General features: G+C 43.8%; 1 protein-coding gene across 2 annotated transcripts in view; it reads left to right on the top strand.

Moving 5' to 3' along the window:
* Window positions 1-24,998, top strand: part of DIS3L2 (DIS3 like 3'-5' exoribonuclease 2) — a 195,037-nt gene that overhangs the window by 58,365 nt on the left and 111,674 nt on the right. For both annotated transcript variants that reach the window (XM_014946064.1, XM_014946065.1), the window contains exons 7-10: window positions 3,286-3,520; window positions 16,214-16,320; window positions 17,508-17,755; window positions 24,356-24,529. In XM_014946064.1, the coding sequence (XP_014801550.1) occupies window positions 3,286-3,520; window positions 16,214-16,320; window positions 17,508-17,755; window positions 24,356-24,529 (764 nt within the window). The remainder of the gene's footprint in view (window positions 1-3,285; window positions 3,521-16,213; window positions 16,321-17,507; window positions 17,756-24,355; window positions 24,530-24,998) is intronic.

Genomic DNA, 24,998 nt, shown 5'->3' with positions numbered 1-24,998 from the left:
ATATTCTAACTGTGTGTTATGTCATGTATGAGCTCCAGCAGCATGGTAAGAAATAGGGGAGTGCAACATCATCAATTTCTGGTTTCCAAGATGCTGCGTGTAAGAAATGCTTATTCTGTCACGGTCAGATTTGCTGCCGCTCATGTACAGAAGGATCCTGCTTTTTGGAATGTGTGCGATGAGCTCATGTTGGCCAGCAACTCTGATCATCCTAAATGGAGTAATTGTATCCATTGAGCTCCTGATTTTGTAAAGTCTTATGCAGCTTTCCAGTCTTGTGATGTACAGCTTCCCTAAATTTTTTGTGTGATGTAAGAAATCTTGGGTGAAATTCCCTGCTCTGTTATGTATGAGGTCAGCCTAAATGATCTGTCTTGGCCTTAAAAAGAAAACAAATCCTATCACCCATGCTTGCCAGCATCTGGACATTTTGCTGCTCTACGCTGCGTGGAGGTCATGATTTTGTGGACTCTGGAAAACTTTACTTAAAAATCCATTTGCAAATCCATAAGGAAATGTGTGACTGGGGGCTTAGGTAGTCACAGCTGGAGTATCGTGCCAGCCAGCGACAGCAGTGGGTATCCTCTGGCTTGGGGGAAGCACGGTAATTTTAGTGTATAGCATTTAAAAAGAAATCCATATCTGCTGCCTTCTTTAATTCAACATAAACTCTTCAAGCATAAGCTTTTCAGTGCTGCATCTTTAGAGAAGCACTTCCTGTCATCCGGATATATTTGGTGTTGTTCGCTGTATTACATATAGAAAGTTTTGTAATGTAGCACCCGAAACACATCTCTTGCCCTCCAAAGAACACTTGTAGAGAAGGAAATTGAGGCAAAGCCTGAAGGGGTTGAAGAAAATGAGCTCCGGCTGCAGTTGCACACTTGTACACATCTGGTGCAATTGAAATTTAAGAGCTAAATACATCCACATCTGACCATGGTAGGGTCCAAACATTACTGTTGACACTGGTTTTCTTTTTGGATAGGCACACTGGCAGAGTCACTGGCATGTGGAGCCTTGTCAGCCCTCTAATCTAATAGACTGTTCTTGCCCAGACCATTGTGTGTCAGTATTTTATGTATCAAATGTAGCCAGGTTTAATAATCAGCCATTTTCCCACCTCCTGCCAAACTTTTTCCCTTTTTTGTCACAATTCAATGTTTGAGTCAAAATCTGCTATGGTAACAAATTATATGCATATTAAAAAATGAAAATAAAGATGGAAAGCAGAGTCACAAAAGGTAACAAGAGTTCAAAGTAATGTCATCTGACTTTTTTTAAGACTTGGATTCAGCTCCATTTTAAAATTGATTTTATTTCTTATGTATAGTGAAAAGATTTCAAAGAAATGGCTACAGCTTGAAAGCCTAACTGTAGCTCTGTATATGTAAAATTGTAAAAGTCTTCCCTGTACAGGTCTGATTTGATCTATTTGCTTTTCAGTTACTAAACAGTAATTTGTGGAGCTTTTTGGATTGTATTTTTCTTACTTGGAATGATTGTCTTCAGCTAGGACCTGTTGAGGTTATTTATACTTATTTCTAGTGACTCTATCATAAAGTATGTTACCAGAAAGGGGTTTTTTTACTGCATTTTTTTAAAGGGCCCTTCACTTGCCTTGCTGGTGGCATGAGTTGCTGCTGTCATGTGCTGGCTTTGGGATGCTGAGGACTGGGGACCTTGGAGGAGCATCTCCAGGGAGTTACCCGCCTGGCGAACACCAGCACCAGCTGGAGAAGAGCCCAGTCACCAGGAGGGTACTGGAATAGGGTCACCCAGTTTCTTTGTGATTTCAGTGTTTAGTAGGTTATTTCTTACTCCATGCCGATCCAAGTCTCACACTGAGTGAAGCATAAGTGAAACATAAACACTTTAGAAAGTAAAACCTGGATCTAGATCCCAGGGTCAGGTGGGTGCTTGCAACTCGCTGTTGGGTGTGTGAAGGATGCTGGTAAAGGCATATGGATCGTTACAGCCTGGGAAGGTGCAGTTCCTGCCTTTGCTGTGTGCTGTGCAGGTCTAGTGTCTACTCTACTGGGACGAGTGTTCTTTGACATTTTGTTTGACATGATTCCACGTATGGTTGCTCCTCACCCTGTGCCATTGCTGCACAAAAGCAGGGACGAATCTGTAGCGATGGTCAGAGTTACTTACCTGAGGTATCAGTTAGTTAGTGGTTAAGTAATTAGTACTCTAATTGAGTTTGTTCCTCTTGGTAATTGAATTAGGAGATTTTTATAGGTGACAGCATATAATTGAGTGCCTTTAACAAAAACTCTGGAGCCTGAGGTAAATACTTGGTGCCTTACCAAGCTGCCACAGTCCAGTTCCCCCGCAGGTCGCAGGGCACCGTGTTCTCTGGTCCATTCTTTTTCAGTCTGTTCCTAATTGTGTGTTGGGGAGCTCTCCCAGAGATGTACTTTGACATGATCCCAGCATTCACTGGAACTGCTTGAGTTCTGGGACTTCCCAGGATGATTAGTGTATCTCGGTGAACAATGGTCTAAGCTACTCATTAAATTGCAGCGTGTCCTCCTCCCTCCCTCTGCTGACTCCCAGCTTCTGGAGAGCCGATTAGAGGCTTGGCAGGAACTGTATGGTTATGCTCTAGATACACTTTGGATACATTATTGTCACAGTTGAGGTATTGCAAAAGCCATGCTGTTCCCATCCTTATCCTTGTAAGGTACCTCTTTCGATTGTGCAATATCTGTGGCTAATTACACGGCAATCGCAGTGTGCCACCAGCCACCCACAATTCATTGTCAGCTCCTTGGGGATGCAGATGAAAAAGGAAAGATAATGTTTTCTTTCTTCAGTCCAGTGATTTAGCTTACCTCTTTTTTTTTTCTTTTTTTTTTTTTTTTTTTTTAATCCGTATCTCGGTGAACAATGGTCTAAGCTACTCATTAAATTGCAGCGTGTCCTCCTCCCTCCCTCTGCTGACTCCCAGCTTCTGGAGAGCCGATTAGAGGCTTGGCAGGAACTGTATGGTTATGCTCTAGATACACTTTGGATACATTATTGTCACAGTTGAGGTATTGCAAAAGCCATGCTGTTCCCATCCTTATCCTTGTAAGGTACCTCTTTCGATTGTGCAATATCTGTGGCTAATTACACGGCAATCGCAGTGTGCCACCAGCCACCCACAATTCATTGTCAGCTCCTTGGGGATGCAGATGAAAAAGGAAAGATAATGTTTTTTTTCTTCAGTCCAGTGATTTAGCTTTCCTTTTTTTTTTTTTTTTTTTTTTTTTTTTTTCTAATCCCTTGCTCCTTCAGGTAATAAAGCCAGATGGTAGTGACAAAGAAACAGAAGCCACGCATGAATCAGATGTCCCCGAGGATATGTTGGGGACTTGTGTTCCTCGAGAGACAGCGAAAGGCAATGCTGAAAGTCCGGATGTCATTATAGAAGCTCAGTTTGACGATAATGATGCAGAGCATGGACAAGACCACTTGCAGGATACGTTGGCTGATGACATTAAGAAACTTTCCCTGGATGCTGGTGAAAAGGGTGAGTAGATCAGATTGCTGATTTAAGCCTTTATTTGTGCAAACTGTTGAAGTATTACTTTGTTGCCTTGCTTTGCTGCAAGATATAAAATACAGGCATAAAAGCTTAATGCCTTATCACTTCAATCCCTTTCTGCTAAACTGCCTTCATAGTTTTGAATGGATATTAAGGACTGGGGTTTATGTAGTTTTGATTGATGCAAAGTAAATCTGTGAAACAGAAGTCACACCTTTAGATTTGCAGTTCTCAGGGCTGTCTGGGGATTGCTGGTTGCTGTTTAATTCAAGATGCTGCTGTAGCAGTTTCCTTCATCGCAGCTTGGCTGGGCAATCTGTGTCTCAGTTTGGGGATAAGAATATATTTCCTTGGGGGCAGTTAGGTTTGTTGCTGTTTTCAAACTGTTGAGTTATGAGCAACTTAAAGATTTGGTCCATTTAAAAAGAAAATTGCACTAAAACCTAAAGCCAATTATGCGATCTGTTTTGAAGGCAAACCTATTTTATTCTGAATCTGAATTCCATCCAAACCATCAAGTGTTGCTTTGGGCAAAATAAAATAGGCTCCCCTGTCCCAAACTATGCTTATGCTGCTCTTTGCATGTCCTTTCTAGTACTAAATCCCCTCCTGAAGAGCCGTGTGTTGAAAGGATTCTGACAATTAGCACATTTAACATGTGCCTTCCGCTGCTGGTGAAATATTTGCCAGGACAGATATCCTGGTACATTCCTGACGCGTGCCCCGGATGTCCAGAAAAAGATGGCAGTAACTTAGGACATAAGTAGTTGTTGGTCTCTGAATAAATCTTGGTGGTGGTTTTAAAGCTGCTCTATTTAATACCTCGTGTCTTCCTGAGAGATTGCTTTTGAAGATCCACAGACCTCTGCCTATACTGTTGGTAGACTTCCATTTTTCACACCCATCTGTTAATAAAACTGGAAATAACATTTGAGTGGAAGTGTTGTAGTTTTTATGACAAAACATTGGTTTCAGCTCATGAATGGAGCTGCCACCTCACCAGTTCATGATGCTATTTCCTTCTGGGTACCTCCACTGTCTTTGAGTTGCTGCCAAAGTATGTGAACCAACTTCCGTCTTGTTCCGTTACTTCCCAGCATAGGGCTTGAGTTGGGAGTTACTCGTCTCGTCTGCAGATGTTTTACACAGCTAGTTATTAACCCCATCCTTTTTGCAGTCTTGGGCACTGTGTTAGAGCTGCGCACCGTTGAGCTGCCGCTTTGACTCTGACTCGACAATTCTAAATCTCCCAAAATGCTCCCGAGTCAATAGTTTGTCTGTTGCATCTCTCTTGCTTCTGATAGCAATGCCAAATTACAATTCAGAGAAATACATTCTAATTTGACACCAGCATCTAGAATAAATACAGACTTGAGCCAATATTTTATTTCACCTGTATAACCGTGCTTTAGTGTAGACGCTTATGAGAGTTAGTTTCTGGATGCATCATAGTTCCTTGAGATGCTCTGGGGTGGCCGGTGTTGGAGGTTATCAAGTCATCTCTTAAAATCTGTGCCATCTGAGTGGTTTTTGCCATTTAATTCCGTCTTTGGAGAATACTTGTAAGGCAGATGTTAGATCCAGCTTATTGTCTACGCAGATGAAATCCAAACTACTTTTCCATTGCAGTTGCCCAGGCCAGCTGTTTTCTTTTGTTTTCAAGGCCTTTCTGTGTTCATCCTTAACAAGCCTTGTGGCTGGTGTGGATGTGCCAGTTAGATTTCTGCTGAGTTTGTATTTTGCTATCACCTCTTTTAATAGTTGCTTCAGCTTCTTTGGCCATATAACCCATATGGATTTTTCTCTAGTTTCTTCTTGCTCTGCTTTTTAATGCCCTCCTTTTTTTATACATATAAAGTTTACGATGCTGCTTTTTCTGAAGGTGTTTTTGAGTAGTTGATGATTGCTTTGGCTTGTTTCCTGTCTTTCATGCAATTTTTCATATCATCACTTATCCAGATTTTAAGTCTTGCCTGGAAAACAGCTATAGTTATTCTAGCATCAGTGATAACTGTCATGAAAAAAGGGAAAGGTACTGCCAAATTCAGCCTTCACAGGTGTGGCTCAAAATCCTTTTTTAAAAGGACCAAATGTACATTTTTTTCAAGGCAAAACTTAGCTAAAGCCATCTCCTGGAAGGTGGGACTGGCATTGGGAGGCAGAGTGCTTTGCAGGGTTGGACGGTAGTGAGTGGCAGTGCCCTCCCCTGGGAGGGCTGATGGGCTGATGCTGCCTGTTGAACTTTCCTTTCAAGCTACCTGCATCTGAGTCTTGTCTTTTCTGTTACATCCTTCTGCTGGCAACAACTACTGCAGCTAATCACAAAGGTGTGGATGGGAGATGAGATCCCATGGGAGGTTTTCTTGCTGATCCACCAAAACTGGTGCTTTATTTACTTTTCCTGAGAATACTGCTTTGTAGGGTTTATTACACAGACTCATTGCCAGGAGGGAGCAGGCGAAATAATTTGTGTTCTTAAATCAACACTTGTAGTGGACTTTCTTCTTTTTTTCCCCCCTAACATAGGGCAGTCTGAAGGTTTCAAGCTGGACAAAGATGCCATCAAGGGTATCATGTTTAATAAAATCAAGAAACAGTCTATCATGTTCTTGTGTGCACTTTATGTATGCACTTACATGTATGTGTGTGTATGTACATATATATATATATAAAAAGATCCATATATATAAAATACCTAAAGAAAATCCAAAGTGAACAAAAAACCAACCACATTTCTAGGGATGAAAAATATCCTTAGCTACCCTAGTAGAATCAAAAGTGAATTTTACTCATTGTGAGATGAAAAACCAGAGCCACATTGCTCAGACATTACGAGGCAGTGCTCGCATCTTTGTGCATGTCCACAAGCTCTGCAGATTGCTGCCTCTTGGCTTTAAGATGGCTTTTGTCCATTCTGACAGAGGAGTAGAATTATGCAATATCTGTGCTGCTGGCTCATTTGTTCTGCTGCTGCTGGTCAGAATGAACCATGAAGAATAAAAGTAGATGTGTCATTCGAATAAGAGCACTCCGGGTGACTCTGGGAGTGCAGGCTGTTTTGATATCTTTTCTACCCTGGCCTGTGTCCCATCCTTCATTGTGGCTCTGTTCCTCTTCAGAGCACCAGTCACCCCCTCCATCTCTCGTTACACACTGGGGCAAAGAATTTTGGGTTGGCCCTTGCTGTCAGAAGCTCTGAAGCATGAAACATTTTGTACGCTGATCATGGCCCAGATTGGAGTGGACTGCATTTCCCTGAAGTCATTGTACGTTGGGCTTCCAATGCCTTGGTGGGGCTTAAAGCAAACTGGTAGAAATTGCTATGGATGGGGCTGCAGGCTGAGACTCAGATTTTGGATCTGTCTTCACTAAGTGCTGCAGTTATGAGGGCTGAGCTTCCTGCCCTTCTATTCCTAAGGCCCCAGAAGGGATGGGGTAAGCAAAGGGAAGCCCACAAAAGTGAAGAGACCATCATATTCTGCCTAATTCTCAGTGAATGTATTTTCTGAAAGTTCTTGTGCTCATAAAAGTGCGTCAGTCTTGCTTTGCTTGAGGATATTTGAATAAAAATTCATAACTGGTGTCACTATGCCAGAAGCTGTCCTGGTCAAATGAGTTTGCTCTGCTTTTCTGAACTCTTCTTGCAAAGAAGTTGGGTTGAAGATTATCTTCAGAAAAGTTTCTGATCTGAGAAGTGATGAGTCTTTCTCCTCTCCAGCACGCTGTTCAACATGAAGAGCAGTATTATCCTGTTCCAAAGTTAAGTTTTCTAATGTTAAGTTTTGGTCGTTGGAGGTATGTCTTTTTTAGCAAAGTTGGAAATCTCTTTCTTCTCGCATTTTCAGATGCATTTCCAAGGTGTAAATATCTCTCTCTACATGCTGAACAAACTTTGGTGGTGTTTTTTTTTTTTTTTTCTTTACAAAGGCACTAAGAATGAGCGCCTTGAATAAAGTTTCTCAGCTCCCTTGCTGGTGTCCTTCAAACCCTCTCTGGGGTTTCTACATTGGCAAAGAACAAGGCAATAGCATCCAGGCACTAGTCTGAACAACATTTTGTGCACATAAAGGACTAATTCTCTATAGTATTGGTATTGACATGCAACTCCTCTGTGTGTTACCCTGAGACCTCAACTTACTCTGTGTCACTGCTATCCAGAAAAGTCATCCACCAGTCAACATGACCTTTGCCAGGTCTGTAAATCTTTTCCTTAATCCTCATTCACATTGACTACTGCAACAGAGGTAATGTAACTTTTATCTTATCATTTAGTACTGAGCTGGAATACATTATTTCAGTGACTTGTCACTGCAGTAGAAGGATTTTTGCTACACTCCAATTTAATATGTAATAAAAAAAAAAAAGAAGTAGAAACTTCTCTGTATCCTCCTAACCCAGGAAAAGTGCAAAATGTTCTGTACAGAATACTTTACGATGCTGTATCCCTACACAGGCTTGCGTGTCACATGAGTTTCATACAAATGTGAGCTGTCTCTTGTCAAATATTGGGATCAGATTACCCTGATAAAGAAACATCAGCAATTGAACAGTAGCAGCTACTTGTACTCTTGAGAATGGCAGCTGTGCTCATAAAAGTGCCTTAGCAAAAGAATATTCAAATAAAAGTTTGTAAAACTCTGTCACTATGCCAAAAGCTATCCTTGTCAAACTAGTTTGCTCAGCTTTCTTCAGCTCTTCTCACGAGAGATCTTACTTTACCAGATATGTTGAATATCCTGCTTCCCACGGGGTGGCTCAGAGAAGTCATCAAGTTGGTGGACTTGCTGCCCTGGCAGCAATCAGATGGTTGTGTTTGTTCAGGATTTCCACTTACACCTACACTTCTCAAATCGGAGCTTGAATATGTGAATGTCCGGGGCTTGCTCACTGCCTTGACGTAATGAAGTTTGAATAGAAACAGCTCGTTTACAGGCAGAATAAACTGATGGGTAACTCGGCCAATTGTGTGATGGAAAATTAAACTGAATAGCTGATGGTTAATAGGTAGAGTCAGGATTTGGGTTGGGGTTGCTGCAGAACTTAGTCCTGTCTGCCTTTCCGTTCAGCATTGGGGAAGTGGATGCTGGTCAGTCTCTTTCCAAGTGAAATGTGACTGTCAGACTCTAATAGCCCTGGTGAGGATAGAAATTATAATCTAAAATTGCTTGGTGTCCACACACTACTAGTAGAGGCTGTTATTGAGTATTTTGGGATTACTTGGCTCAGCAGAAGTGGTAGCATTTGGTACCTTCACACTATGGTTGTGTGATAATGCATGAAGCCATTCTTTTCTTAGGACGATGGTCTGGAATTGGTGCTTAGAAGGGCTTTTGGCTCCTTCTAGCAGAGAAGAAAAATGTATTTATAATCTAGAGTTTAACCTCTGTTTTGCACTTCTGCACCTTGTCATGTGCTTCCACGCCCCCTCTTGTGCTTTTGTGTCCTTTCTGTCTTCTCTGGAGCTTGACTAGGTGCCTACCTACCTTTTGTGTCTTCCTCTGGCACCTGGAGCCCTTCTGCAGTTAGCAGTGTATCATATTGGCGTAGGCAGTTTAGGGAGATACTGCTATTCTTCTCCTTGGCCAAGGCTGGTAGGGAAAGGATGATGGTGATGATAATCTGGACCACATTCTGTCCCTCTGCTCAGGTCCCCCCTTCTTTGAGTTTTGCTGCCATGAAATCTCTGACAAATTTGGACCCCACTAATGTCACTGGCTGTTGGAAGGAATAAATGTTCTCCTTCCCCTTCAGAGGCTCCTGCTCACTCTAAGTGCTTTTAAGGAGCCTTCGCGCTTCTTTCCTAGCCTGCAGCTTTCTGGAGATGGATTGTCTCCACTACATAGCTCTTAACATTTCTAGGCCGCAGCGGAGTGAAAGCTCACCAGGAAATCTTCTCAGTTACACGGCTTTTAATAGAAATCCTTGAGGTGGAACTGTCAAAAATCAGATCAGTTTCACTCCGCTGAAGCCTGGAAAACCAGCAGAGAAGCTGGAGCCATTTCAGCTGCTCAAGACAGCTCTGTATTAGTTTATCCTAAGTTAATGTTTGCGGGTCTCTGGATCTAGCTCTTTTGGTTGTTGCTATAACATTTCTTAAATGAGAGCATAGATTTCTTGAAGAATAAGCAGTGTAGCAACTGAAGCAAAATTTTCTACTGGTATTGAACAAATTGGGCTTTACGGTTGCATTGATTAAATGCTATGGGCTGAATAAGCTCCAGTTATTCTTTTGTTGCACAGCTGAAGCCTGCAATGGAAGTTAATGTTGGGAAATCTTTTGCTGTTCTTTCCTAGTAAATTATCTTGACCCTCAAATGACTTCTTAAGTAAGGAAAAAAAAATAAATTACTTATGCAATTAGGTAACAGGAATTAGGTTAAGTTCAGCATATTACCATGTGTTCCTGAATTCACCTGTTACAAGTTTAGGTCAAGTAAGCGAGGGGGCATGAAACTGAGAGTGAATGGTGGGTGTGGAGATAAACATATTAGAATATGGTCATTGTTAGCAGCAAGGTTTCCAGGATGAATCAGATTAGGATTCATTCAGCTAACATATTTTCCATGCAATAGTAAAATTGGACACACACACTTTAGGAACAAATGCACATCCAGGAAGGAAGAACATTAAGTAGATAGGCAAAATACTCAATGGAAATGTTGTTGTAATGTTTTAATTTTACTTGCTGTTAATGTAATAACGCTGTATTTATGTGGACGGCAACACTACCTGATTTTTTGGAGCTTCAATTCTATTGCAGTAAAGCTTCCAGCCCTGCTGTTGACTGGCACCTTCTCAAGGATGTGAGAGGGACAGGAGACCCGAGTACCCGGGCTGTGATCATATAATGTTAGGTGGCTACTAAGACAGCTGCCATTGGATCTGTTGGGGTCAATGGCAGCTTCCCAAAATGATGCTGAATCTTTGTTGTGGATCAGGCTTAGAGGGTTCTAAGGAAAAGCAACACTCCTCTCTCATCATTCTGCCATCTCCCATGTACTTCCTCGTGGAGGTGGCTAAATATAACCAAATAATTATATGTTTGGCTGCGTTGCGTGTGTAAGGAAGCCAGCTATACTCACCTCTTCATATTGCCTTTGCTCTGGGTTATTGCAGATGCTTGTCTCTCTACTGTACACATCCGTTATTATGCCTTTCCTCTCCCTCTCTGAGGGCCTCCTGCTGCCTCTGCATCTTCAAAAAATCTTCTGGCTAATCATCTGAGTCTCCTGGTCCTCGTCTTCAGTGTGCCGTTGGGCATACAGGTGTGCCAGTTCAGGTATTGAGACACGAACAGCTGCGGCAGGGTGAGTTTGCCTAAATCAGTATTCAAAATAAACATCTCTGAGGAAGTCAGTCCTGTTCATTAGACACACGGCTCTGAGATGAGATGACTCGGGAACGATGCGTAGTTTGGAGCGGGTTTGCTTCTTACCTGCAGAGCCCTCTTGCATTGCGGGCCGGAGCTGGTAGACTGATTTTGGACTGGCTGAACGTGTTAAATTCCAAAGCTGTTGGCTTAACAGTCTCATCACAGTGAACTACCTGTCTTTCCTCCGTCACAGGTGGAAAACTCGGTGCATGGAGATGTAAATACTCATAAAATACTGCTGCTTGCACGGTATTTTTCAAAGCGAGCCTTCTTATAGCCTGTTTGAAATAAACTCCAGTTTTCAGTAGTACCTGGTACCAAGTGAGACAGCACTTTCCTCCTCTCCTTCCAACCCAAAAGGTGTAGGGAGGCTCTTCAGCCTGCTGGTGGGGGTACTTCAGAGAGAGCTCACTTGGACCTTGGTGCACTGCACTCCATGGGGAAGAAATCTGCCAAGATCAGGAGAAGCTCAGAGCTCCTACCTCTGTAGATACCGAAATAATTTTGCAGGAACTGAAATCATGCAGCTAGGGATGGGTGTTTCTAAGAAACCAGATCCCTTTGCTTTAATCCTCAGAAAATTCCGTTTTAGTTTACTCAGTGAAGGTAGGACCAAACATGACGTGACCCGCTAGTTCCTGCCATTGGTTTTGTGTTCTGAAAGAAAAAACTTTTCTGTGCCAATAAACATTGGTGACAGAATGTGAACAGCCCTTGTTCTGTCTTCTAAGCAGCGGTATGTTTCTTTCTCATTGCCCCTAAAAATGAAGATTGTAGCATAATAACCCAGGGCAAATCTGTGCATGCATTGAATGTATCAGTTTTTGGTTGGAGTTTTCATTTCCACGTCTCTCGTGTTGATATGGACAGAACTTCCAAAACCAGATCTTTTTTGAGCGTGACACACAATCCTTGAAATATTTATAATAAATTGATTTGTTTTACACTACTTTCCTTATGTATTTGGTACTAAAACATGATATGCTGAAAACTGCTTATTGAAGCAGACATCAGAGAAGCTGAGTCTTGTTACTTCACTAGTAAGTAGGAGACTTTGCTACTGAAAGGTTTACAGATGTGCTGGTGTCCGAGCACTAAGCTGAAGAGCAGTATTTTCTTTTTTAAAAGCTTCATATCAATAATGCCTTCTGAGGGGATTCTTAGATAGGCCCATGTAGAGTAAGCCAAATAACTTCTCAAGTAGACTTTTTTTTTTTTCAAGCTGAAGTAGCAAACATTGAATTACTTTTTTTTAAAAACTTGTTTCTTTCCATCCAGGGAGGGAATTTTTTTTTTCCAGTGAGTTGTTTTTGAGATCTGAAACTGCAATATATTTTCATTTGCAAGTGGATATTGCATCTTTAATTGTATTCTTTTTGGACAGAATTGCAAATTTCCACAGTGACCAATGCAAACCTGGTGAAAATAATTTTGGATCTGTCACAAGTAATCAGAATTCTAGTCTGATGACTTTTGGTCCACTTTGACCACTTTTAATGTCATGGTAATTTAATTGTAAAAGGAAATTTAGGGGGCTTTAAAAAAAATAAATATTTGACCTAGGAATGCCTGTCAGACAAATCTTAGTGTGTATTGAAGCTGCCTAAAATGATCTCTTACAGAGAGAGACAAATTCCAAGTGTCTTGGATCTACTTTGTTGGTAATAACATAACTAATTTGAGTTGCTTTTTGTATCTAGTGCCTATTTTTTTTTTTTTAAAGTAAGACTATTACAGTTTTGGTCTGTCAGATAATCGCTGAAAGGAAAACACTGAGATTATAATGCAGTTTCACTGGATCCTAGTTGCTGAAGTGTGTTTTCACTGTAAGATAAGCTTATGAAGTATTGCCCAAGCTAACATAGTAAATCTTTCTCAGAAAACATGTCTTTGCCCAGGGTGGAAATATTGAATGGTCATTGGATAACCACTGCAGTAAAGGGGTCAGAATAATTCATTTTTAGTTTGGCATAATGCAAAGAGTTTCTTCCCACCTCCCCTGCTCAAAATCCTGCTCCTCTCACAAGTTAACTCTCCTTTAGGATTGCCTCCGTGGCTCTGCCCAGTTGTGGGAGATGGTTGTGTCTCCCGGCTCAGACCTTCTAGACCACCAGTCTCCGGTGGGATCCCGGTACCTCTCCTCTCCACCCGCCGCCCCACCATGTTCCAGCTTCACTGGAGAGAAGGGGGGATGTGCAGCAAGAGGCAGGGATGTCAGAATTTAGGGGATGCAGGTACCAGACTCCTGTGGCAGGTTACCTCCTCCTTGGTGCTTCAGGTGAGGCTGAGGTCTCTGTGTGGTAATTTCACAACTGAGCCAGGTGGACACTGGATCTGGGTGGCCGTCCTTTCTGAGCAGAGGGGCTTGTCACAGGGAGCCCTCATTGCTGGTGCTCTGCTATTGTAGACCTCCAAGCACTAGGTGCAGCCCTGGTAGCAACAGTTTCGACTTCAAAAGGAGCAGCTACAAGCTATAGAGAAGCCCACATCTCTTGGCCCCAAGAGTGCAGATTTCCTCGTGTGTCTTCTTCCCTGTCCCTTGTTTCAGGAGCGCTGCCCATCAGTAAACATACATGATGACCTTTTAGATACTGAAGTTGATTAACTTCAGTAGGGTAGGAGTAAGTGGATGGCTGGGATTTGCTTCCTTCTTTCTTTCTGTTGATGGTATAATTGTAGGTCCCAGCCTCTGTCTGCTGGAGTCTCATAATCCCAGAATTTTTTAGGAGGGATACTGAAATTTGAGAGACCCCCGAGGAGGAAAGTACTCTCCAGCCAGTCAAAGGCCCCTTGTTGTTGTTGGCTGTGAAGGAAAAAGGCAGGTTCTACTGTGTGCCAGAGTGAGAATTTAGAGGCTTTCTGGTACCGGTGCTGAGTTCACATGGGGCTCAGCTTCAGCAGGATGGGGGACAATGCCCCCGCCTGTTCTTTGTCCCAGGCAAAGGACACTGTGGTGTCCTTTCCTAAGAGGGAAAGCTGCTTCAGTGAAAGAATGCAGGTGACATTTTGGAGAGATGGGAGCTGGAAGGAGAAGTGGAAAGAAGGCAGTACTAATAAGGGCATGTTCCTGGTGTGGCTTGTGGTGCTTTTCTCTTTCTTGCCTGCTGGACCTTGAGTCACTGCTGTCACTCTGCTGCGCTGGGAAAGCGGTGAATGCAGCTTTTGATTATTTTTTTCCCCAAATATGTTTAGATCTGGTTTCTCTGCCAACCAGCATGTGCCGTTCAGTGGGAGAGAGTTCACTCCAGTAAAGCCCAGGGCTTGTGGCAGGTGTGCCTGAGGGCGTGGCCTTTGGAAGGCAACCAACCTTCCCTTGCCCTCTGCCCTGCCAGTGTTTCTTCGTCCCAGATCGTCCTGTTCTTTGTCCCAGCTGTCTTTATGGTTGGCACACCATAAACCCATGACTATTAACGGATGGCTTGAAAATTTTAAAGAAAACAAAACGGCTCCTTGCCTTTATTCTTTACTGACTGATTGCTTGGTGTGACCTTTAGCTGGCTGAAATCTCAGAGGAGGCAAGCGAATGAGGTGTGTAACTTGGGTATCCCCACTTTTTAAACTCTTTATAACTTTCCAAGCAATTTTTTTCATCAGCTTGTTTGTCTCCATGATACTCTGGGTTGTTTTATCCCTTAGTAACCCCAGTTGTGGCACATCTGAGTTTATTTCAGTAGAAGTAAAAGAGAAAGGGGTTTGCTGCTGCTACTACCACTGCTTTTTTAAGGAAAGTAGGTTTTTATTTAAATCCCTGAATATCTGGTCTTCTTTCAGCCTTGCTAGCAAGTCAGTAAAGATAAAAAAAAAACTAAAGTAACTTAGATTCTTCTGAAGATGATGATCTCTGGGGAGAGTCAAATCTGAAGAGCTTTTCATCAGGAGGCAAAGCTGGGGATAATTAGTGGCATATGAGAACCAGAGTTTGTCATTAGAGCGAAAGCCGTCATTGTCAGACGACTGCTGGGGTAAGGTTGCCGGAAGGCAACCCAGACTGCCCGTGGTGGCAGGACCATCTGTGAAGGTGCCCCAGTGATGGTGGTGCACAGCCGTCCCCCTCGGGGCGAGCTGCTGCCACCCCGGCTCCCCCCGAGTGCCAGCCCCCGGCGCCCCGGCTCCCCCCGGCGCTGCCGGCAGCTGCAGCCTCCCCTCATCCATCATGTCACCAGCAGCCTCCGTTGAGGGTCCCCGCGGGACAGATGGGTGTCATCTGGGGGCCAGGGTCTGCGTGTCACCGCTGTTCTCCTTGAGGCTTTCTGGCGTGCGTGAGCGCTGCTGGCCTGCTGGAGCACAGTCTTCAGCGAAACATTGCTTTATCTCATGTCTTCTGAGGGAGACAGTGACAGCTACGTCCCTTGAAACTTGCAGTTGGTGCCACGGTCTCTCTTTAGGAAAGCAAAATTTCTTTTGAACACTCAGGGCTTGATTTTAGCACATGTGCTTGAGACGGATGCGATTGCCATACAAGTGGAAAAGGGCATCCATCCTCCATGAGCCCTCCGGAGAAGAGCACGTGCACTTTTCCACCTGAAAAACGCTGTCAGACCAGTAACCGTGGGCTCTCGGCAGGGATGCAGCTCAAGAATGGACTGGTCCCAGCAAAGATCGCTTTGGATGTTTGTAAACACTAAATGCATTGGGTGTGCCAGCCACCTGTAGCAGATACTTTCAACTTTAGGTACTCGAATATTTGAAAATGGCAAACTAGCCATTAGTTGACTGTTGATTTAAATATTCTCAGTATCTGGTGAGGAGATTTCAGGGGGAGGGAGCTGTTTGTCATGTATAATAATTACTTTCATAAGGCTTTTTCATAATCCTGGTCCCCAGCCGAAGAGAGGCAGCTTAGTAGATATGGTTTCAAAGATAAACATACATTTTATAACCTTCCATGAGGAAATTAAATATTAAATGAATGTATGTACTTAACAGACTATTTATATAATGTTAATGACTCCAACTAAGAAATGCCAGGAAATTCATGTAGTTCTTAGTATTTAATAAACAGAATGTGTTTTCCACCATTTGTTTATTATGGCTGGTGCAGTTGTAGTTGTAAAGTTTGGATTTATTTTGATTTTTGTTGTTTTTCAGCAGATCTGCATGGGAAGTGAACATATATCTGCTCTGTGTGGTTGGCTGGAGAAATAATAATTGCTTCATGTTTGGCTGTCCTAACATTTAAGAGCACTTTTTCCTTTCAAATAAGTCTACTGCACACACCTTGTATTGTAGTTTACAGCAAAGGCCCAACGTGACTTTGTGACAGAAATGTGCTACGGTAACTGTTGTGTTTGTCTTGTTTGGTGCAGTGAAGGCTGTCGGGATCAGCGGTGCGCACAGAGCAAAGCAAGAGGATGGACCCAAGGTGAATGATCCCAGGCTGCTCCCAGATAAGTTTCTTCAAAGGACAGCCAAGGTAACTCCGTGGAGAGTGATGAGCAAGCATGTGTGCGCTCCCAAAAGCTGAAGGAGACCAAGCCCTGGCCTCCTTGTAGTCTCCACTTGTTGATCTTAGAATCTCATTCCCCATTTCAAAGAGAGCAATTGTCCGATCTGATAAAAATCAAGTGTCTTGTTATTTTTACCAATTATCCTAGTTAGAATTCCTTTTGTTTGTTACACAAAATTACTTAGCAAGATTCAGAAAAAAGATTGGATACCAATGTGAGCGTCAGGATATCCAAAGTTGTCAGAATTAATTCTTACAGACTTTGGAAAGGCTGTTAGTGCTGTTGGTTTGCGATATGAGTCAATCTGTGAATGTTAAGAGACTACTGGGTCAGGCTGGGTCAGGACTCTTCCACGTCTTGTGCTTTCCCTTGCAGCCTCTGATTCTGGTTCCTCTTCTGGGCTGGGCTGCCCTCTGGTCTCATCCAGCGTGGCAATTCTAGCGTTCAGAATCGCACAGAGGTGCAGCTCCTGAAACCTTCTGGAAGGACTCTTCTGTGTAAGCTTAGGAAATCGGCTATAATATTTCTGTTATCCAGTGATTTATTATGGTCTACAAAAATATAGCCTGGATGAACACCTCTCTGGAACAATTATTTAGTGATATTGTAATTTATTATTCTTTTCAAAGCCATCTTGTATAAAGGTAAAATAACCCCTGACTTCAGAAAGCAGAGAGAGGAGGAGAGAACTGCCAAATTCCCCACAGCACATCCTTTCCTGTGGTTAGCGTTGGATCCGCCAGCGGCACTGTTTTTGGATTGGCCTGTTCTGTGCTGAATGTCGAAATCACAGGCCGAGGATACAAATGAAAGATTTTACAGGAGTTGCTTGTATGTTGTGGCTAATTCCCTGCATTTGGAAGCATCTGCTTCTTGTCTGGTTTTGTTCTGTAATCAAGAAAATTGCTGTAGAGAGCTAGCACTTGGAAGGCACTTAGCTTCTCTATAGCCGTGAGCAAGATGGCAAGGAAAATATATTGTAAATAGGTACTCGGTTAAAAAATGCACACACACATATAGACACACAGGGAAAACATGATATAGGCCTTGCGATTTTTCCAGATATTCTGCTAAGCCTCTGTGTATCCCTATTCTGTTAAAGAAAATAAGTTTCTCTGAAGGTATTAACTGTAGAAACATGTTCCTCTTCCAGGTGGTCTATATTTTGGAAAAGAAACACTCCCGAGCAGCTACAGGCTTCATCAAGCTTCTGGCAGACAAGAACAGCGACCTCTTCAAGAGATGTGCCATGTTCTCACCTGTGGACCACAGAGTGCCCAGGGTCTACGTTTCCTTGGCTGATTGCCCTCCAGATTTCGTGACCAGGCCTGAGGACTATTCAAACATACTCTTCATCTGTCGCATCGTGGACTGGAAAGAAGACAGCAACTTTGCAACAGGGTATGTGGCTGCCATTGGAAGTAGAGATGACTCAGATTTCTAGTCAGAGTTCTTGGTTTCACTTAGTATGATACATGCATGAGAGACAGGAGTCTGTTAACAAGATACTTGTCTTGTAGCCCTCTGGTATTTGGTGGATAAATTGTGATGAGGGTAAAGGATAGCTCATGACTGCTTAATCTTATGGCTAGTGTTACTTTCTTTTGGTGCTTGCTTCAGCGTGCTGGCACATCACAGCATTAAAGACCGTATGGTCTTTGCTCAGAAGAGGTTACAGTCTAGAAGGAACACACACAGGTACTTAGCCTGACCAGCACAAGCACCGTGGGGGGCTGGCAGCCTTTCAGTCTTTTCTTCCCTTTGTGTAAGAGTAACACACAGTGGGTAGTCATTTCATTTCTGCCAGAGGAAGAAGATCAATAGCTGTGAGGCTCATCTTTGGTTTTTAAGCCATTACTGATAAGAAGTAGAAAGAAGTCACAGATTTTTGTGGTTTTAAATTTGCATTGATTCACAGAAGGATGCTAGAAATCAAGAGAAGAATCATTCATTCCTGGAGCAGATGAGAAGGGGTATTGCACTCTGTGCTTCAAGAGGCACTGGAAAGCCATAGCTGTCTGGAGTTCAAATTGCAGGCAGTCCCACGAAAGAGGAGATTTTAAGCCACGGCTATATAAATGACCTATGCTGGGCTGGATCCAGATTGCAAGTTCATTTTGACTCTTCTTGAGGAAGACCCTGTAGTTTTCAGCGTTTTCACTCTTTTCTTGGGAACAGCTGTGGTGTGGCAAGCTCCTATTTGGAGTGGCCACGCTGTTTTCCATTGAGTGGATCTCAATAAGAAATGGTGGGCATTGATAAATCTATTCCGTTACCCTGGGAAAAACTGAGTAGTCCTGGTTTAGTTGGTGATCCAGGGTGAGTAACTCTGACCTCTGACAATGCTGTGGTCAAATTTTACAGGTGCTGGGGGTCTGAATGTAATCTGAAACACGTGCAGTAGTGGGAGTTGGGCATAAAGCCCAACTCTTCTTTACCACTTGCAAAGCTGTTCTGATGGGGTAGCACAGCTGACCTACAGTGTCAGCACCGCGGTTTCTGGAGTCTTCAGCTCAAACTGCTGGTAAAGCTTAAAACTTACATAAAACGGCTTCTTTGGTTTTGTTTTGGTTTGTTTGGGTTTTTTTTTAAGAGTAATTATGTTGGCACAGATCTATCTGCCCTAGAACTAAAAGCAAACTAAACTGAGTCCCTATTTCCCTGCATTTAAGTTTATCAGTTGGGGCTGCTTTTTGTCTAGTAATGGCAAGTTTCACGTGTAGTCCTTGAGAGCCCCATGAGCCGTTAAGTCACTCAGTGTTTCCCAGCTAAACTGCAGTGCATGAACTGAAGTGGCCTCCCTTTGAGCCCCACTTAACTAGGGGCTGGCTGTGCTGTGAACTTCACTGTGACTAAGTTTCTAATTGGCAGAGATTTTCTTTGTCTTCTTTGACTCCAACAGAGAAAAGACTGGAGGGTGATTGTACTGTTTGGCTTCTTTTCATGGACAACCCCCCTTCTCAGCAGAAACGGGGGAAATCAGGAGGATGGGCTAATGTCTTTTTTCATTGGCTTTACTCTGTGTGTGTGTTTTAGTCTGTGCTTCTGACAACATTGTATATTCTCATCTGGCTGTTTTGGTAGTTTCCAAGATGTGAAGGGTGTTGTCAGGAAAGAAAACGTCCATGATTGTCTTCATACATTGCCATTTCCTTGGAACTTAGTGCACTTCACTAAGTGCTTTGTGGAGACGGGAGCATAAAACTTTGGTGACCCGTTTTGTTTTTATCTCTAAATATGTGCTTGTTTAAACACTTGAAACACAAGGAAACCTCTTGAAAGTCCCAAAAGTTCCTGTTTCCCACCATGGTTTTGAAGGTGTCGGGACTAAAGAGCCTGTAGGTCGTCACTCTGCACCATCTAAGTCTGCTGGAAGCGGGACAAGGGAAACTCCCTCTCCAGTTGGCAGTCATTACCCTGGATGCCTTGGGTGTTTCCAGGTACTCTCCATCCTGCAGCTGAACTCCCCCAGGCTCCGCAAACACCTTCCTCAGCTCTTCTTCTCCTTTGGGAAGTTCACTGCTGGGTTGCCAAGCACAGTTAATGGCATAGTCGGGTCTTCACAGTGACCACATGTGGCTGGAGCAGTGGGATGCCTTGGCTGAGAGTTTGGCGGTGGCACTGGCCACCCAGGGTGGTCACCTGCACAGGGGCAACCTGAGAGTCCCTGGAGGTCCCCTTGGGGAAGGGGGTGCGTTTTTGTGTCGTGATTGCCACCTGGTGGTCACCAGTGAGACGCTGTCCCCTCTGGATGCCACCCTGTCACCCCGACTGCACTGGGAAGGAGCAGGGAGGAACTAAGGGTACCATGTCCTGCTGGTGATGCTCTGAGTGTGCTGCTGTGCTCCCTCCTACGTGTGAAGTGATTTTACTGTGGCAATGAAATGCCATTTAACTGTACCTGCTTCAGGTAGCAGGTAAAGCAAAATAGCTCCAAAATAGTCTCCTTTTCCAGAAAATATTACCAGTACTGCCATGTACAGTTAATTTCTAGGGACATTTTTTCAGTGTTGAAGTCCAGAGCTGTTTGAAGAATTAGTCCAGATGTCTCTGCACTTTGGGAGATGGTTAAGGTGGAATATTTTTTTATTTTTTTTTTGTCCCCGCATATGATGATGGATGAGACTGCTAAAAAAAAATCCAAACTAGCAGTAAAATGTTGAATCACTGATTCCCTCTATGTCACACGGGGCTTATAGCTATTCTGTCTCAAGACCTTAGATATTAGTCTGTCAAGGTGACAAGATTTGTCATGGTATTTGCAATAAAACGAAACATTGCAGGATGTTCTTGATGCTCTTTCCAAAGCCATCCAAGTGGCTTGAATTCCTCTCATCTCTGGCATTTTATTCTGTTGTTGGTTTTTTTTAATTCACAGATGTATTTGGTGTGAGGGGAAATGACTAGATACCTTGGGTAGCTCACTGTAAGGCTTGAGGAAAGGTCTGATCCCCAAGCAGTGTAGCTCTGTTGGAAAAACAGCTTCATGAAGGTGGGACTGACTCTCAGGAAAGCTGCTTTCCCTCAGCACAGCTAATCCCAATGCTGCTCTGAAGTGGGAGATGGACCCACCTTCACGGGGGGCACCGTGCTGCTCCTGCACTTTGATGGTGAGTGGCCCAGCAGCTGAAGGGCAGGCACCTTCATGGTGGGGGTGGACGGAGATCTTGGGCTCTGGGGTTCCTGTGACACCGCTCTTTGTCTCCGTGATGCTCAGCCCTGCAGACATCTCACCATCTCCACTGGGACCTTTGGGTTTTATCAAGCCTGTGCAGCTCTACCTGCAAGCTCTGGGCCCTGAGTGGTGGGAGCAGCTGGGTGGTCTTCCTTTCTGTCTCCTTTCCTGCTGTACAAGCTTTCTCTAGGAGCAGTGGCTTATTGATATGTAGGATGTTCTCCTGCTGCTGAAAGAAACCTTCCATGTAGGATGACGTGTGCTCCAGGAGAGACTGAGTAAGATTGTTAAGTCCCCATGGAAGTTATTCACTCCCATTTGGGAGCTTGCCCGGCTTTCCAAAGGAAACAAGCCTTATGTAATTATGCTTTGTCTCTTTGGAGAGTTCTTATCATACAACCTTTGAGCACGTTGGCCAGTTTCAGCTGAGCCTGGGGAGCGGAGGGGGCTTGAATGTTTGTAGAAATGGGTGGCCAAATAGATGTGGTCAGTGTCACCATGAAGAGGAAGATGGCAGCACAAGTGTGGCTCTGCCCCAGGCGCACACATGTGGGAGATCAGTCTCTGGTGAGTCTGCAGCTGGGAGCAGTTGGATGGTCCTGCAGCCAGGGCTGGTTTGGAGGAATGCTCTCTGCTGCCCAGTGCCCCGACCACGGCACCTTTCCATCGGTGCCTGCTGCCACCATCTCTGACATCAGTCCAAGGGTATTCAAGGAAGCCTCTGGCATGCGCTAATGCGTCCTCCATCAACGTCACAGAAAAGAAATGTTTACGTCTGTAACCCTTATAATTTTCTTTTTAACCTTTTAACATTTGCAAAAGTGACACACGCAAGCCTGGCTGTCACAGACACCGTGACTCCCTGGGAGTGAAGGTCTGACTGCCGCTGGGCCCTGTGCCTGTTGTTGTTTATAAGCCCCTTGAACTATTCTTGCTGCCCTCGGTGGCCGCGGAGCCCCATGAGTGATTTTACAGCCTGGCTGTTACTCCAGGGCCGTCGGTGATCCTATATGTGTTACCTTTGATCACATGCTGTCCTGTCAGATTTTGCTCTGATGCAAGTCATCATGTCTGCGTGACTGTAACATGGCCCCAATTAAAGTCAGTTGTACACTTTTTATTTCAAGGTACTTGGAAAATGTTCCCTGGAACACTGTAAATCAAATGTTAATTACTATTAAAAAAATATTAGTCCTATATCAAACCTCCGGGTAAACCCCTTATGGTTCGTAATCTAATTTCAGTAAACGGATCAAGAGAACATGGGTTTCAAGACTGAGCTGGAAAGCACTCTGGCATTCAGAGGTGCTTTCCATGACTTGTCATGCAGACATCCAGCCGCCCTCCTGGTGCACCTCCCAGCTTCCAAGAGAAGGGGCACCTGAGATTCAAGCCCTTGGCATTTCTTTTTGGTAGGGCATCATATCCCCTCTTTTCCTTTTTGTTTTTTTTTTGCCATCTATCCTTGGTGGTGGTGATGGGCCTACAGACCCACGGGCTTGTCCTTGCTCAGTCTCCCAGCTCTGCACTAGACATTGGAAATGAAGTGGTGATTTTTTCTGTTTTATTGTTACTGCTTAGAGAGAGAGAGAGATAAAACTGATGCCTCATTTATTTACATTAAAATAAGGATCAGGCTGGGACCAAGCTATAGGAACAGAGAAATCAGCCTTGATGCCAAACGCGCACGTATTTCTGCCATACAGTTTGTACATAAAATTGAAACAATGGAGGGAAATATCTTTTATCCTTGTTTTCATTTTTATTTTAAAGCTAGGCAATGTGAACTCTACAATTTACCGAGCCATGGAGCGCGCAATCCTTTCCAGCATATTACACAACGTGACAGGTTTATTGCACAGCCCTTCCCGTTGTGAGGAGAGAGAGCTTTGCGCCCATAAAGGAGATGGGCTTGCTCGCCCTGCGCGGATGGGGTTTGTTCTCTGGGTTTATGGCACATTTGAAGCCCTCAGAGCATCTTGCTCGTCCAAATGACAAGTGCACTGTTTTGGCCCCAATTTAGGAAAGCAATTAGTGCCTGTTCTCACTCATTGGAATTAAAGCAGAAGGATCAATATAATGATTGTGTATTTTATGCAGTGGAAAAACACTTATTAGAGTGGCTGGTTTTGCCCTGTGTTATTACCCCTCTCTTTTGTGTCGTATTTTGATGGATTTGCCTTAATTTCGGTTGTAATTTTCTTGGGTCAGGAGTGTTATCTCTATTGGCTGTAATGTCCCATTCGCCCTAATGGCACTATATTAAAAAAATAATTGTAATTTACCTCTGTGTACTGTAGAGCAATCTGGGGGTGAGAAAGGGGACAAGGGGAGCCACCGTGGGACATAGGCTCTCATGTAGTATTTGTAACGAAGTGGGTAGGGAACAAACATCCCACTCCTTTGGGGTCCCAGTTTGTGCTCTGTGTCCAGAGCTGAGGGCTCGTCTGACACCAAAGCACTCCGACAGACGTGTGCTGGGTTTGCACTGGAGCAGATGGAAACTTTCTCTAAGCATAATAGAGCAGCAGCCTCATCCACACGTGCAGAATACTTCATCAAAGACTATTAGCATGTGGGGGACAGTTTCCCCTGTCTATGACTTGCTTCTGGATTGTTGGCTGCTCTCCAGTTGGCTCCTGGTTCAGAGGCTTCTGCTGAGCTAGGAGAGAAGGGACAAACTACTGGGAATGTTTAGAGCCTGGAAAATGGTTGGAAAGATGATCTATGGGCATGTGTGTGTGTGTGTCTCCTGTAAGGAAGGCTGTAAGGGTTCTTCACATCTCTGTCTTCAGAGGGCATCAGTTTGCCCAGGAAGAAATGTATATCCTTGGGGATGGAGAGTAGTTTTCTGAGCTCCCTGGGAGCTGTCTTCTGCGGAACTGTCTGGGATCTGGTGGGAATCCGTTCTCTGTTTCAGGTAGTAGGAGTGAGTCACCTTTTTCAGTGGTGAGGAGAGGAAGGAGGATCTCAAGGGAACCAGCCATCTGTAAAGCTGTTCTTTTCTCATCCCTGTTGGATGTATTTTTTTCTAAAATTTGACACTTTCTTACCTCTGCAAAAGCCTAGTAACATAAAATGTCTCCTTAAAATGAGATGCACTAAACAGCCCGGGGTACTGTCTGGCTGGTGTTTTGCATCTCCAGCAGACATAAGTCATGGTATACGGTCTGAATTCCTGCTAAGTCCTCTGCCAAAACTCAGGGAGAAGTGAATGGGTGAAAGAGTATGTTTGAGGGCTCAGCAGCCTCTCTGTGGGGACAGTAACAACGTGACAGTAGTAATTATACACTTGAAAAAAAGCATCCCTTTCTTTCTTTCTGCAGGCAGTTGTCCAAAAGTCTTGGGCAGGCCGGGGAGATTGAGCCGGAAACGGAAGGGATCCTGACGGAGTACGGTGTGGATTTCTCTGATTTTTCACCCGAAGCCCTGGAATGTCTTCCCCAGAACCTGCCCTGGGTTATCTCACCGGGAGAGCTGGCCAAAAGAAGAGATTTAAGGTAACAACAAAAAGCACTGAATGACGCCCCTTGGGTTGGTGCTGGGTTGTGCTCTTTTGTTTTGCTTTCATCACACTTCGAAAAGGTACTGACTATATTACATACACTGTATTACACATTACCTGTCCTAGCACGGAAAGAAACTGCTTTTGAAAGTACCTACAAACCCAGAAGATCAGTTATTTGGAGAAGGATTTTGTGAGGCAAAGAAGCTTTTTCTCAAAAGAACTATTGAAAACTGAAAATTTGGTGTTTGGCACCTAATCTGAAAGCTTTATGTTTTTGTCTGGAATGTATTACGTATTTTAGTGGTAGTTTTATAGCAGAGATTTTCTGAATGCCTGGCAGATCAAATGATCTTGGACATTGTTAGTTTGAAACTTAAGCACAGGTAGAGACTGTCCTGCGTTTTCCTGTCTAGTCTCAACATTTTTCTCTGTTTTGAAGAACCGGTGTCATGTGGAGTTTA

Source organism: Calidris pugnax, unplaced genomic scaffold, assembly GCF_001431845.1.
Source record: "Calidris pugnax isolate Ruff unplaced genomic scaffold, ASM143184v1 scaffold111, whole genome shotgun sequence".
In the NCBI taxonomy this organism is placed as follows: domain Eukaryota; kingdom Metazoa; phylum Chordata; class Aves; order Charadriiformes; family Scolopacidae; genus Calidris; species Calidris pugnax.
This window is presented reverse-complemented; position numbering and strand designations above follow the sequence as displayed.